Consider the following 16,085-nt stretch of genomic DNA (forward strand, 5'->3'; position numbering starts at 1 on the left):
CTATAGTTTCAACGAATGATAATTCCAAATGTTGCTGAAGGTATGGAGCAACTGAAAATCTCATGCGTTGCTGATGAGATTATAAAATGGTACAACTGTTTTGGAAAGCTGTTTGGCAGTTTCCTTTTTTTTTAAGTATTTTTATTGAGAAATCTTCACACACATACAGTGCATCCACAATACACAATCAGTGACTCACTACATCTTTACATAGTTGTGTATTTATCACCAGGATCATTTTTAGAGCATTTGCATCACTTCATAAAAACAATTAAAAAAAACAAAACAAACTCATACCTCCTGTGCCTGCTTAAAAAGGTTTATGTGCCCTAGAAAAGCCATGCTTTAATCTTAATCAACCTTGTGGAAACAATGGTTTCTTCTAATCCCTATACAGTACTGTATGGTGGAAACTTAAATTAACTTATCTCCATGGAGATGTGACTCAATCAAATGTGAGTATGAAATTTCTCCACCCATTCCAGGTGGGTCTTGATTGGTTTTACTGGAACCCTTTAAAAGAAGCACTTTGGAAAAAGCTAGCGAACAACAAGAGAGAAAACCATGAGATTCTGAGAGAGCAGAGAATGGGAACCATGAAACAGAGAGTCCACCAGTCAGGCCTTTTGGAGATGCAGAAGGAAAACGCCTCCTGGGGAACTTCATGAAACAAGAAGGCAGAAGAGAAAGCTAGCAGACTTCATGTGCCCTTCCAGCCAAGAGAGAGAAACCCTGAATGTCATCAGCCTTCTTGAACCCAGGTATCTTTCCATGAATGCCTTAGACTGGAGATTTCTATAGACTAGTTTTAATTAGGACATTTTCTCGGCCTTGGAACTGTAAACTAGCATCTTATTAAATTCCCCATTTTAAAAGCCATTCTGTTTCTGGTATATTGCATTCCGGCAGCTAGCAAACTAGAACACATCCTCCCATACCCCAACCCCTCCCTCTCATTGACGTCTAGTATTTCTACCCAATTTTTTTTTGCCCCTTATTTCTCTCTCTCTCTCTCTCTCTTTTTTTTTTTTTTTTTTTAACTCATATGCCCATACTGTGGGAAAAAAATGAGCCTCAGACACAAGGTATTCACAATCACACAATCACACTGTAAAATCTATATAGTTATGCAGTCTACCTCAAGAATCAAGGTTGCTGTAACAGAGTTCAACAGTTTCAGGCAATTTCCTTCTAGTCACTCCAATGCACCATAAACTATAAAGGTATATATATAATGCATAAGAATAACCTTCAGGATAACCTCTTGACTCTGTTTGAAATCTGTCATTGGTTGGCAGTTTCTTAAACAGTTAACATACACCTATGTCTCAGCAATTCCACTTTGAGGCATTTACTCAAGACAAATAAAAATGTTTTCAATAAAACTTGTTATTCATAAACCTTTATTCATAGTAGCTCCAAATTAGAAACATTCCAAATGTCCTCAAAAGGAGAATGGCTAAACCAATGGTAGTATATTTATATAAAGTAATGCAATTAAGTAATAAAAATGACCCACTGACACACACAATATGGACATATAAATTTATTGCCAATGAACTGTATACTTAGAAATACGTACATTTATAACTCCATAAAAATGTTTGATTGTACTTTTTAGATTTTACAACTCAAGTAAAGAGAAATTAAATGACATGTTCAAATGTCAGCAAATAAGCTCCAAATCTTAAGTGCAATGGTAAAACAATGACATTCTAGAATTTGTCAGACATATGGTGAAATTCTAAACAATACAGAATTTAGCAATGTATTTTATATAACATTCCTCTCAAAATAGGGTAGCATTTCGATTAATTGTCATAGAGCAGTGTAATTCTTAGCAACTTGATTGCAAAAGCAATGTATTAATTAGTTCATTCAACACAGTTATCAAGTACCTATTCATATGTCAATTACTCTTCTAGGCACTGACCATGCTGGCATAGTGAACCAAATAGATGGATATAAATTCCTGTCTACATAGAAATTATGTTCTAGATAGAAAGGTGAACAAAAAATAAGATATATAAGATATATATATATACTATATAAGGTATATGTATAAGGTATAACATAGATATAAAGATAAGGGTTAGAGACAAAAAATGGAGCAGAGAAGCAGGATATCTAATGTGTGTGGTGTGGAGGGATAAAAGATGAAGTATTGGATCTTGTAGCCAAGAAAAGCTTCATTAAGAAGGTTCCTTTTGAGAAAAAGCTGAAAGAAGTGAAGGAACTAGGTAAAACAAATGCAAAGGACTTATGATGTGAACATGTCTAGTTTTAGGAAGTAGAAGTGCTTATGTCTGACTGGAGGGAATGAAGAGAAAATAGTAGAAGGTGAGGTCAGAGTAGTTGAATTATATAGGGCCTTGTTCACTTTTTGTCACTATATTTTCTAGGTACCACCCCTACTTCTCTATTGTTTTTGTTTCTGCCTAGCTAGCAACAATAACTAAATAAGGACAGAGTATTAGTAAGGTTCTCCAGAGAAACAGAACCAATAGGATACATATATATAATGTAAATATAGTGAAATTTATTATAGGAATTGCTCATGTAATGGTTGACATTAGCAAGTCCAAATTCTGTAGGGCTGGCTGAAAGTTGGGAACACCAGTAAAATTTTCTATAAATTCCCATTGAGAAGCTTGATGTCTTCCATCTGCTGAAATCCTCAGTTCTCCCTTTAAAGCCTTCAGCTGATTAGATGAGACTTCTCTCATTGCTGAAGGCAGTCTCCCTTGATTACACATATAATCACCCATAGATGCAGTCAACTGATTGATGATTAAATGCATGAAATATCCTCATAGTAACAATCAGGCTAGTGCTTGCTGGAGCAAACAACTGGACACAAAAACAAGCAAACATAAAAACAACTGGACACCTAGCCAATTTGACACATACCTTAACCATCACAGATAGTAACTCATCTATTTCCTAGATGAAAAAAAGCTATGTATATTCTCTACAGAACCACTACATGCTTAGCTGCTTAATGGGATTCAAGTTTGAATATCATTAACCTGCCAAAGTCAGAAGGTTACCAGAAGAAGCTAAACAAGTGGCTGGCCTTCAAGAAGGCTCACAAGATGACCTTTGCTTTCATGAAGTCAGCTCTGACCCTAAAATATCTTTTAGCCTAGTGGGCTTAGAAGCCTAATTTTGTTAGTGTCCTAGAGTTGTACAGACATGGAGAGACGCTAATACAATTCACAAGAAACTGATATATAAAGCGCAAATTCCAGTTTATTAATTTACAACAATAAACAAAACTCTCAAGGAAATCAAATAAGTTACATCAGTTAGTGCTTTTCCACCCTGTGGTCAAACTATATTGGAAACTGAATTATCACAGTGTTGATTAGTGAGCATGTCTGTCATCCATTGTTTCAGTTCCCATCTTGGCTTCAGCCTCATTTGTCACCTAGACTGAATTGGGATGGGCACAGTCAACGTTTGACTCTTTTGCTTGCTTATATTTGTGCTGTATTCTTTGCAAAATCCTATGTGATCATATATTCTTTCTTTAGATTATATTGATACCTTCTGGGATACCTTGCTGTGGCTGGTGGAGACTTTGTACATCTCTAATCTGTCATGTATTCATAGCTTAACTAATGAAGAATAATTATAGAAGCTTGGCAATTTGCCTGTGAACAAATTTATTAACAAAAACATGATCTATTTCTTCTGTTCTTACAAATATATTCTATGGACATGAATATAAGCATATTCAGTGACAATATATTCTTTATGAATATATTTACTGGATATATTCAATAAGTATATATCAGTAAAATGTTGATATATTTTATTCAATGTTCTTTTGAGCAGTTTCATCATTTAATATGAGAATATTTCAGTTTATATTAATTTATTTCTAATTTTCTGTTTTGCCAGTATATCAACATTTTAGGCTTCATTCACCAATTTGATTATCTGAATTTGCAGAATTAACAAAAATATGTAACTTTAAAAGATATATAAAGCTTGTAATAAATTATGTGACATTTTTACCGACACATTTTCACTTTGTTTTCGTAACAGTATTTTTGAATGCTTAGATTGTTTGCATCCCAGTCCCCCTGCTATTGCTACAGGACCATTTCAATATAACTGGTTTCCTGTGTAATCCTGTAGGTTTTGCTTTATGCATTTAGAAACATTATTCTTAAAACATATGGAACTATTAAACTTTACCACCGAGGAAACCCCTGATAATGTTTCAAACATTAGGGACACCCAACTCAATAGGTCAAGCTCTAGATCTTGAGGCTTGCTCTTGTGAAGCTTATGTATGTAGTGGAGAAGCTTAGCCTGCCTAAGAGTTACTTCTGAAGGACCTCTTTTGTTGCTCAGTTGTAGCCTCACTCTCTTTAAGCCCAACTCTGCAAGTGAAATCATTGCCCTCCCCCCTACATGGGACATGACATCCAGGGGTAAAAGTCTCCCTGATGGTGTGGGAGATGACTTCCAGAGATGATCAACAGTGCCATCCTGTAAAAGGGGGAAAATAAGTGTAAGAAATAAAGTATCAGTGCCTGAGAGAGTTCAGAGTTGAGAGGCTACTCTGGAAGTCTTGTTATGCAAGCTTCATTTAGACATTGCTACCTATCATTACTTGCCAAACCCCAACTAAAACCATTCCAGCCAATCCTAAAGAACGCCTAGGGCAATATATAAGATTATACAAAGGTTTCATGCACTTGGGTAACTTTCCGGAAGCTTACAATCCTCAGATGGGTCCCTGGACCAGATAAGTCTTGAAACCTAGAATGGCCAGCCTCTCTAGAACATCAGCTAGTTCCATCTCCCTACCCCATATTATTGACAGCCCTTCCAACATGAAAAAGTTAGAATGGACATAGACCAAATACCCCTAAAAAGTGGGGAAAAGACCAAAGGTGATGGTGGAGTTATACAGAGAAGGTAGGGTTTAACAAATCAGTATGATTGCTGAATCTTTATGTTGATATTTCTCTAAGTCTCTAGAATCTTAGAGCAGCTAGAAGTTAAAACCTAAAATTGTGGCATGGTAGCCCATATCAAATTCTGCAATCTGTTCTACAACTAATTGCTGCACTGTGCTTTGAAATGTATTGCTTTTTTTGTATATATGTTATTTTTCACAAAAAGAAAAAAAGTTGATTGTGATGATAAAAAAAAAAGTTCCTTCTAGTCTTTAATATTCTGGAGCAGCTAGGATGAAAAATCTGAGATGATGGTATGGTAGCCCATGACAGACTCTGGGATCTGTCCTGTAACTACTTGTTGAAGAATGCTTTGAAAACCATTGCTTTTTACTTTCTTTTGCTTTGTGTATGTGTTATGTTATACAATAAAAATAGTTAAAACAAAAAACATTATTCTTAGAAGGAGTCCATAGTTTCCCCAAACTGCCAGGGGATTCATGGCCATAATAAAAGTGAAAAATATCTGAGCTACAGACAGGAATTGGGAAAGAAAGGAAAATCTCTATTAGGGGAAAGGCAAGAAAATAGTGCATAATACAACATAGCCTGGGTGCCAGTAAAAAGGAAAGCCAGCGATAGTACTGATGCATGCAGCAATGTGGTTGAAGCTTGAAAACATGCCAAATGAAAAAAGCCTGTCATAAAAGGCCACATATTACATGACTCTGTTTATAAGAAATGTCCAGAATAGAAAAATCTGTAGAGAAAGGAACTAGATTAGTGGTTTCCTGGTGCTGGAAGAAGGGCATGGGGGTGGGGAGTATCTTCTAAGAGTACCATGTTTCTTTTTGGAGTGAGGAAAGTGTTCTAAAATTGACTGGCAATGGTTCACAATTCTATGACTATACTAAAAACAATTGAATTGCATACTTTAAAGGGTGAATTGTATGGTATGTGAATTATATTTCAATAGAACTGTTTAAAAAAGAAGAGTGGGTATTCTTAGTATCGCCAATACTAACGTCAGGGAATTCTGACTTTTTTACTTTGTTGTGGTCTGACACCAAAACCTTTGCTCTTTCCACTGTGCTTCATTGCCTTCCAGTATAATATTGTCTGGCTCAGCATAAATACTGCTCTACTTTTTGGCAGGGAAATGAACTATATGATATCCTCAGATCTTTTGCACCTATGGATCTGTGTTTCAATAAAGTACTGGATAGAGAAATGAAACCATTTCTAATATTTTATAACTACTTGGATAAGTAGTAAACAATCCATCAGGGCTTCACTTGGGTTCGAATTCCAGACACCATCACTCTTTGATTTTCAATTTCTTCACACAAAATGGAGATAGTAATATCCACATTATAAGATGTTATGAGAATTTAATTATATGTAAGAAGTTCCCAGTATAGTATCTAACATGTAGTAAGTATTGAGTAAATTAGTTTTCATATAATTACTGTTTATATTTATTATCATCATTATTTGCAGTGAATGATTTCTAATTAAGTGCTTTCTTCTTTAGAGTAGTCAGAATATCCTTCATGGTCGTTTATTATTTATCCCTCACAAGCCATGTTGATGTATACTCTTTTAATAGGTACAACATAAGAGATATGATGCAATTCTTAAGCGTTTGCGTTGTCAGGTGAGCAAGCTTCAGTCAAATAGAAGACAGTGGCAATGGAACATTGAACGACTTGAAAAAACTGCAGCTGAACTAAGAAAATGCATTGAAATGAAAGAATAACATTGTCACAGGGCAAAGGGGAGCACAGACTCTGCCAACTCAATTATGGGACAGAATGTTGAGAAATTCCTTTGGATTCTTAGCAACCAGGGTCCACTATCAGAATCCTGTCTGAATGTTGGATATATTTGCTCTTTTTCAAAATCAGAATCTGTTTATCAAAGTTCTTCTGAACCCTACTACTAATAGCAGTAGATAGACAATCAGAATGCTTACTGGAGAATAGTGAAAGGCGACATGCATGTTTTGAGTATGCACAATATATTGTACTCAGGAGTGCCTATTTATAACTTTGTCACATTCACCACCATATGGAAGAAGAAAAGGATAAATTGATTTTTCTGTGATTTAAATTGTCAATATATTAAAAATTTCATCTATTTCAAACTTTTTATTTGAACTTATTTTTTTAGAACCACCATCACTTGAGCCCCTGAATATTGAAATTTACAAAAATGCTGTTCTTTGTTCCGTGCTTCAGATATTTAACTCACTTCTCTTTTAATCAGAAGGTATCAATAAAATTTTCTTGATTATTTGATAATGTATTTTTACATTGCTGCAATGCATACATTCTTTTGTTCACTTTTATTTCTAAAAATTATTTTTTTCTATTCTGTGACCAAATTAGAAAAAACTGTCATGGATGCACAAGTGGTTCAGTGGTGGAATGCTTGCCTTCCATGCAGGAGACCTGGGTTCGATTCCCAGACCATGCACTCTCCACCCCACCCCCCAAAAAACCTGTCACATAAGGCAAACATACAAGCTCTTAAAAGAAGATTGTTATCAATAAGTTTTTTAAAAAAGGAAAATGCTGTGTGCCAGGGGAAAAAAAAATTAACGTGTCCCTTTTAACATAAAAAATGCTCCCTCTCATAGTTCCATTGAATCAAATACTTAGGAGTAGGAACAAAAATTAATTCTTGAAGATACAGTTAAGTTTTTCTTTATTTAGAACAGTTGTAGGTTTACTGAAAAATTGTGCAGAAAGCACACAGAGTTCCCATATACCCCACAATCACCAGAAACACACATCCATACACACACGCACACAGTTTCCCTTATTAATGCATTGTATTAGTATGGTGCCTTTGTTACAAGTGATGAAACAATATTATTGTATTAACTATAGTTCATAGTTTACATTAGGGTTCACTCTTTGTGTTATTTTTTTAAAATTTTTATTCTGGTAACAGATTAACATAACTTAAATTTCCCATTTTAACCACTTTCAGCGAAAGTATAAAATTCAATGGTATTAATTACATTCACAATGCCATGCTATCACCACCACTGTCTATGATCAAAAATTTTCCATCACTCCAAACAGAAACTCAGAACCAATTAAACATTAACACCGCATTCCCCACCCCCACCCCTGGTAACCTATATTCTAATTTCTGATTCTACAAATTTGCATATTCTCATTATTTCAGATAGGTAAGATCATATATTTGTCCTTTTGTGTCAGGCTTAGTTTACTTAACGTGTTCAAGATTCATCTATGTTCTTGCATGTATCAGATCTTCATTCCTTTTTATGGCTAAATAATACTCCATTGTATGTATATATCACATTTTGTTTTTTCATTTGAAGATACAGATTTAAAATATTTGCTTTTAAGATTTAATGATTTGAAAGCAACAACATCCAAAATTTTCTGAAAGACTGTTTTCCCTCCATCTGTCTGTCTGGCCAAAACTCTTTGAGGATAAATGATCTAAAACCTGATATTAATATTCTTATTATGTCTAGCATTAATTGTATTAGTATGACTTTGTACAGCTTAGTATGGCTAACATTTCAAATGGCTTTTATTGTAACACAGCAAGCTTTGGCCAATGACTTAGAAATATAACAGGGAATAAAAATGTTAAAACTACAGAGTATGGTGAGTACCAATATGCTCAGCTGAAGACAAGACTGAACCAAAAGCTGATGGTACAAAAATATTTTCATGTAATTTGCATGTGAAGAAGGTTCTTCTTGCTGTTATATCTCATAATTTTATTTATAGATTATAAAGGAAAAATCCTAATCTTCTAAATACTTTTTTTTTTTTTTTTTTGCATGGGCAGGCACCAGGAATCGAACCCAGGTTTCTAGCATGGCAGATGAAAACTCTGCCTGCTGAGCCACTGTGGCCCACCCTTTTCTAAATACTTTTTAAAAGTTCATAAAGAAATGATGACTGTGGCTTTCAAAATATTGTTACACAATAACCAAGAGCTTAATTTACATTTTTGAAAGTTTGCTTTTAAATTAAGATATCAAGAAAATAGGTTGAATCTACCTAAGGTAATGTGCCCCATTTGAGAATGTAGTTTTCAACATAGTTCTAAAATATCTATGATAATAATACATGTACTATTTTAAATTTCATGACAATTGAAATAGCTATTTGAAAGAGATGACTTTTTTCCCTTTTCTCTTTCTTGAAAACCATTTCAAAATGATGGAAGTTTTCAGACTAACCAAGAAGAACTAAATTATTTTCACAAAATCAAAAGTTAGAAAATGAAAGAATTTTGTTTTTATTTCTTTAAAACTGAACCCAGTTTATTCTGAGATCTTCTCACACATGCTGCTAGTTTATAATTCATTCTCCTTTGGATGTACCACTCCATTCAGTATTCTGTCCTCATTCACCCTTTTTTCTTCTTGGGAGTGATCTACTTTCCTGGGAGCCTTACATCATTTTGTCTTCAGAAGAGAGGCCAACTACCATCCTCTGACCTGCCTGGCTTCTGCAGAGATGCAATCCATTCTTCCTGGTCTTGAGCATCATCTTCTGTCCCTGCTGCATCTGCAGTTGTTATCTCTAGTCAGTGCAGTCTACTTCTTCCTTGTCCAATCACAAGACCTCTTCTGATGCAATTCTAATTCTCTCTTTCTGACTACTGGCCAAATTTTATCTCTTTGGGCCAAGAAATCATTGTTCTGTCCACTTTCTTCACTCTTTGAATTCTGCTATAAATTGAGTTTCCCAAGGCTCTCAGTCCTTTGAGGATTAGCCAAATTTTTGTCTCTCAAAAAGCCAAATTTCTTCAATGCTATGAATTCAAGACTATTGTTTCTATTGGGCTTAAAATCTTCTCTGAAACTCAAAGCTGATGAATGATGTCCTAATTCCCAGCACTGTCTTGTGCTATTACCTAATGATCCTGTGTCATTACCTAAATGATCAGGAAAAGTCAATTAGTACAAAGAAACAGAAGAAAAAACCCTAGTTAATATCCACAAACATTATCTATTATATCTGCAGTCTTTGGACAAGTTAAAGTTAAACAATGTAAAGAAATTGGTACCCATTTTTAAGCCATGTTTTAATAACCATGGAAATCACCATATTGTACACATTCAACCCAATCATGTTGGCCATTTTGTCACTGTTATGGCCAATATGAGGGGTCTACATGCACCTGCTGGCCATGTTGCTTCCGGTCAATTCAGTAATAATGCCTATTTTCCAAAACACTAGAGATATAAAATAACAGCACTAATAACACGTACTGAGCAATTATATTGTGTCCTATTGGCAGTTTGTTTGTATCATTTCATTTAATTATCCAAATAATGCTATATTTTATTATCCCTCATTTACACATGGGGAATCTGAGGCTTGGTGTGAAAAACTGCCTCAGATCTTATTTCACAGCTAGTCAGGAACATAGATGAAACTCAAAGTCCGTTTTCTTTTAGCTACATGGCACTGCCAGAAAATAATTCCAAGGGTAAACCTCACTTTTACTATAAATAAGTAACAATTTATTTCTATATTTAATCTACCATTTTAATAGATTATAAAATTTAACAAAAAGATTCAGTTTCATGGTAAAAAAAGAAAACAGTACTCAAACCCATAGGTTTTACCCTATGTGAGGGTCAGTCACTACATGAGTCAATGGAAGATGAAGTCCTGTTATAAAAATGGCTTTGGACTTCAGTTAGACATCACTCCCTATCATAACTTGCCAAACACCAACCAAAACTATTCCAGCCAATACTAAAGAACACCTAGGACAATATGTAAGATTCTACAAAGATTTCATGTACTAGGATAACTTTCCAGAAACCTACAACCTCCAGATGGGTCCCTGGACCAGGTAAGTCCCCAAATGCAGAGGGACCAGCTTCTCCAGAACATCATCTAGTTCCATCCCTCTATCCCATATTATCCACAGCCCCGTCCAACATGAAAAAGTTAGAATGGGCATAGCCCTAATACTCCTAAAGGGTGGGAGAAAGATCAAAGGTGGTGATGGAATTACACAGAGAAGGTAGGGTTTAACAAATGAGTATAATTGCTGAATAATTATATTGGTATTTTTTTTAGTCTCCAGAATCTTAGAGCAGCTAGAAGTAAAAACCCAAAATTGTGGAATTTAACCCATGCCAAATTCTGAAATCTTTTCTATAATTGTTGTGATGTGTTTTGAAATGTATTGTGTTTCTGTATATATGTTATTTTTCATACATACAAAATATTTCTTTTAGCCTCCAATGTTTTGGAGCAGCTAGAAGGAAAAATCTGAAATAGTGGTATGGTAACCTATAACAACTCTGAAATCTTTTCTATAACTACTTGTTGAAGTATATGTTGAAAAAAAATGGCTTTGGAAACTTAAAATCCGTAGATGAGATTGCAACAATTAAAGTTCTAATTTCCTATATCATTTTACACTGGATATGGAATTCATGGATTCATCCATGAAAATAATTAAGGGTTATATTATATGTCATTATATATTATATATAATGATATATAATTAAGGGCTACAAAGATTTGGGACTATTTCAGGAGGGGAGAGTCTGTAAATGCAGAAAAAGTTGTGATTTTGTAACTAAAATTTGTACTTGATTTACTAGTTGCTCATATTTTAGGTGCTTATATTTTAAATAACATATTTTATTTCTCATTAGCTAAGCCAATGATTACTAAAGCTAATGGTTTTGAAGTTAAAAGTTATATGCCTGTCAAAAGTAACCTATGCTGTAATTGTTTATTTGCATTTATAATGTGTTTCTAATGTTTTTTTCCCCCCCTTGGCAGTATAAGGAATGGGTTTTCTATATCACATTAGTTACTGTATAGGACTTTCTATGGAATGTTGCTGAACTGTGACCAGAAACAGGAAAAATAAATTGAAACAGATCCTAATAAGCAGAATAGATTTATTCAGGTTAAGGGTGGATGCTCCAAATTGCTTTTTCTCTTCTGTTCCATTTAAATGATGTCTATGAGATCTAGATCTTTAGAAAAGTAAAAATAGCATACGGTTTGGTAAAGACAGAGTTTATGTTCACATAATCTAGTGATGACAAACCTGAGACCTCAACTTCTTTATTGATGACATAATGTATTCCAAGAGCAAAACCAGAGTTCTTATGATAAATAGTTTTAAAAGGTATCTTATCCATAAAGCTTTCTGGCAAAAAATTCATGTCAAAGTTGGAATTAAGAAAACTTAAATATTTGCCAGTATTGCTGAGGTGCCAGCATAGGATAATTTAGAGGCAATGATAATAATACATTGCCACTCTAAGATAAAGTTTCGAGTGTTTTTTGTTCAAAATATTTAAGTCGACACATCATCCACCTCATCTGCTATTGTTTATTGCTCTTTCTGACATTATTTTGCATAGAATAGATTTATGTAATCCCTGTGCTTGTATTGGAGAAGCTTACTCAAAGTGCTTTCCAAATTATTTGTCCCTGAATCCATGGTGCATCTTTGTGTACACGATGTGCAAAAAACCAAATATACAACAACAAAACCCAATCACTTAGCCCTTGCACAGTGATCCAGCCAGATGTGAGCACATTTACTAGTCTGAAAATGTCACATTTATTTTCATACACCTTTTCCACAGAGATTCTGTACAGCCACTCTCAAGTGTCTGTAATTCCTTGAGACCACTCTGAAGAAACCTTTATGTTTTCATGTAATATTGACTTTGCTTGGCAGCTTAATAGCATTGGTATTACTTTAATTTGTCGTTCAGATTTGGGTAAAACACTCACTACTTAAAAAGGTCCAATCTCTTTTCAACCATTCACTAACCAACAGTCTTTAATTGTGCAAATTTGGATTATTCATCTTTTATGCCTTTCAGCCTCAGTCTTCCAATGAATTTACCCATGCACAGTTTGCTAATAATTAGTGTAATCTCAAATTTTCTTTCTTCTCTTTCCAACAAAAATTCCCAATTTCCTCATTCAGACCTTTTTTCAGTGCTTGCACAGCCATCAGTTGCCTCATTTACAGGCTCCAATTTTCATTTTTGTTGCAGCTCCAAAGTTTAATCCACAGGCCTAAGATTAGAACCCAAATAGTGAAAACAACCTCTTCATTTATAAGTGGCTTATGCAAGAGACTCCATCTTTTCTTTACTTTGCAACGCTTCACAAAGACTTACTCAGAAATTGAATAGTGGAGACAGCCAATGCTTCACCGAGATCCTCTCACATTTTAAAAATTTTTTAAGTTTCTTTGGGGTACCTCTCTCCTAACTGAAGTATATGTTTACTGCCAATAGCTCTTACCTAAGACTCTCGGGGAGATTTGCTACCTTCAGAAGAACTTTGGCTGATATTGCAGACTTGCTTGGCTTCTTCTGCTTCTCATTCACGCTTCCCTTACCAACTTCTTATTGAGCAGGACCTCAATAAGAAGTCACTTGTTCAGGAATCCTCATCTCAGAGTCAGCTTCTGGAAATCCCAAACTCAGTTACCTTGCAAAAAAAAATCACATCTTGAAATCTCTATCTTCCAGAGATGATAATTACTTTCTTCTCATTCTTTAACCTAGATCAATTCCATTTCCAGCAGCAATAAATAAATAAATAAATAATAACCTTAGCATCTTTGAAATCTAATCACTGTCTCATTTGGTGTAATTTTGATATGATTGACTTGATTTAAATAGAAAAGCAAGCGAAATGGCATAAACTTTATTCCACGTATTTAGTATAACAATAAAATACACTAATTAGCTTTCAAAAACTCACTATTTTGTACTATTAATCTTTTAGTTTTAATGTCCTTAGGAGCTACCATGTTGCTATATCCAATAAATTTTATAAATGAATCTTGATTCTGAAAGCCCAATTTAGAAATTTAGGACATCTTTTCAACTGCATTGAGGTCATGTGATTTTAGACAGATTTATTTGAAACCAGAGAAAGAGGTGACATTTGAAGAAAACATTTAGGTTACTCTCATTCCTATTAGATGATAAAAACAAGGACAGAGACAGCAGTAAATGTGTGCACATCCACAGGTTTATGGCCTGATTCTCTCAAACCATTCTTTTTCCTCTTTTCCATTTTTTAAAATTAGCAATTCTCCTTATCCCACATACAGCTCAAGAACACTAAAATAACAGTCTGATATGGAATAAGAACAATTAACATTCAGAAACCTACAAAGGCATGTGGATCTATAAAACAGAACATGGTAAAATGTCAAAGTCATAGCATCTGTCATCATGGTTTCAAAATGCTTACAGTAACTTTAATAACAATTTATCCATGTTATATATATAACATATATAGCATGTTATTATATCAGCATTTAGAATATGAAAATAATAATTCATCAAAACCAGTTATTGATGCTGTGAAAAGGATTTCATCCAATGCTGAATATAATTTTTTTGTTCTTGACCTAAAGAACTTGTAAGCATTCATGTTGCCAGTCCTCAAAATCTCTAGCTGATGTATGAAAAATTTAAAATACGCTTATGGAAGTATACCCAGCAATAGGAGCAAAACTTGAATATCAACTTTTATTTTCTTATATAACCTAAAAACAGAAGATGAACAGTATGAGTTAGAGCCTAAAACTGTGAACTAATGGCAAAGATTTTAAGCAATTTTCATGTTATACCTTCCATGGGTTGTATAACTGCAAATATAAATATATGATCCATTACATCAGGAGATCAATTTAGTTGACAAGAGAGACACATATAATAGGCTCAAATACAATGTAAAACATTCTGTTATAGAAGCATAAACCAAGCCCCTTAGAATCAAAATAAGAAGGAATAATTCCAACTAGAGAGTAAGATAGAAAAGATTTAGAAGATAAGGGGGTATTTGAAGGAGGCCTGAAGCATTTATAAGTTTTCGTGATTATCTCCCTTCATCAGATTGAAAGTTCCTTTTTGTTTCCCTTTGTATCTCTACCAGCGAGCACATATCTGGCACATAATTGAGGCTCTGATGTATATGGAATGAATTAATAAGATCATCCAATCAGTCAATCATCATGCTTGCTATCAATATCTCCTGACACTCTTATCTTCAGTCTCTCCTAATCCTAATTTTATGGTTCATATTATTGCTTGAGTTATCTTTTTTAAGTAAACACTAACCAAAGAACTCATCTCCTAAACAACTACTTTCCGGGAGTGCATAACTAGTTTCATTACTAAAAAAGTACCTCAAAATCTGTTTGCAGCCTGCTTGTCTACCTCATGTTTTCCCATTCTGTCTAACAAATAAACCCTTTACTCCTGCTAGACCCAAATCCTCGCTCTTCTGTAAGCATGAATTTTCTCACATTATTCCCTCTGTCTGAAAGTTCTCTCTCTTACATCCAGAAGTCCATGTCAACTCAGTCTACAGGACAAAGTTTTATAGTCACTGCTACTATAGAGCTTAACTACATTTAACAGGCCTCAATTTCTCCGCAATGCCATAGTTAAGAGGTACTAAGAAGCCTGTATCATGATTTCTGAATCAAAGTGCATACTGGCTTACAACTTAGAGGACTTGGGTTCTTTGGAATGGGTTAGAATAATTTTAAGCTTTTTAAATATTGAGCTTCATTATGACAGTCTGGCTTAGAATTATATGATTGACAAAGGATGATAGCAAATAACAGATAATCCATTTATCATTTATAAAAGAACATGAAAATTACTTACTCCATGACTACATCCAATATCTACTTCTATGATTTTTAACCAGAATGTGTAGACATTGATAAAAACCAAACTTAAAAAATTGCTTCTCTAGAAAATGAAATTGTTCTTTTAGGCAGCTCTAATGAAAGTAAACCTGCTTAACGAGACACAAGAAATATGCTTTTATGTTCTTCCATTATAAACACTTTGATTGAAGTATGATTTTAAAGAGTTTTATACACTGAAAAACAATATAAAATGTTCCATCCTTTGAAAATGAAAGCTGTTGTAAGCTTGATGAAAATAACAGCTAAACAATTGGTACTGTATGGGAGCAGAAGCAAAAATCCTTATTAAAATGAAAATTGTAACATCTATCTGAATAGAATATTGTACATTAATCATAAATGTAATGCATATTTAGAGTAATTTGGGGCAATTAAATGTTTTTATTATTTTTATGTGGTTATTCATGATTTTGGAGTTTAACT

General features: G+C 34.1%; 1 protein-coding gene across 18 annotated transcripts in view; it reads left to right on the forward strand.

Moving 5' to 3' along the window:
* CCDC122 (coiled-coil domain containing 122) overlaps window positions 1–16,085 on the forward strand; it is a 96,950-nt gene that overhangs the window by 53,896 nt on the left and 26,969 nt on the right. For 2 of the 18 annotated variants that reach the window (XM_077158315.1, XM_077158322.1), the window contains one exon: window positions 6,526–6,985. The exons of 7 other annotated variants lie outside the window; for them this stretch is intronic. In XM_077158315.1, coding sequence (XP_077014430.1) covers window positions 6,526–6,675 — 150 coding nt within the window. In that variant the 3' untranslated portion in view covers window positions 6,676–6,985. Of the gene's footprint in view, window positions 1–485; window positions 964–3,536; window positions 3,711–6,525; window positions 6,986–13,218; window positions 13,590–16,085 lie in introns of those variants that run through there. 9 more of the 18 variants (XR_013174567.1, XM_077158321.1, XM_077158314.1 and 6 more) reach the window with 9 other exon arrangements.

The sequence above is a fragment of the Tamandua tetradactyla genome, chromosome 4 (assembly GCF_023851605.1).
Source record: "Tamandua tetradactyla isolate mTamTet1 chromosome 4, mTamTet1.pri, whole genome shotgun sequence".
Lineage (NCBI taxonomy): Eukaryota > Metazoa > Chordata > Mammalia > Pilosa > Myrmecophagidae > Tamandua > Tamandua tetradactyla.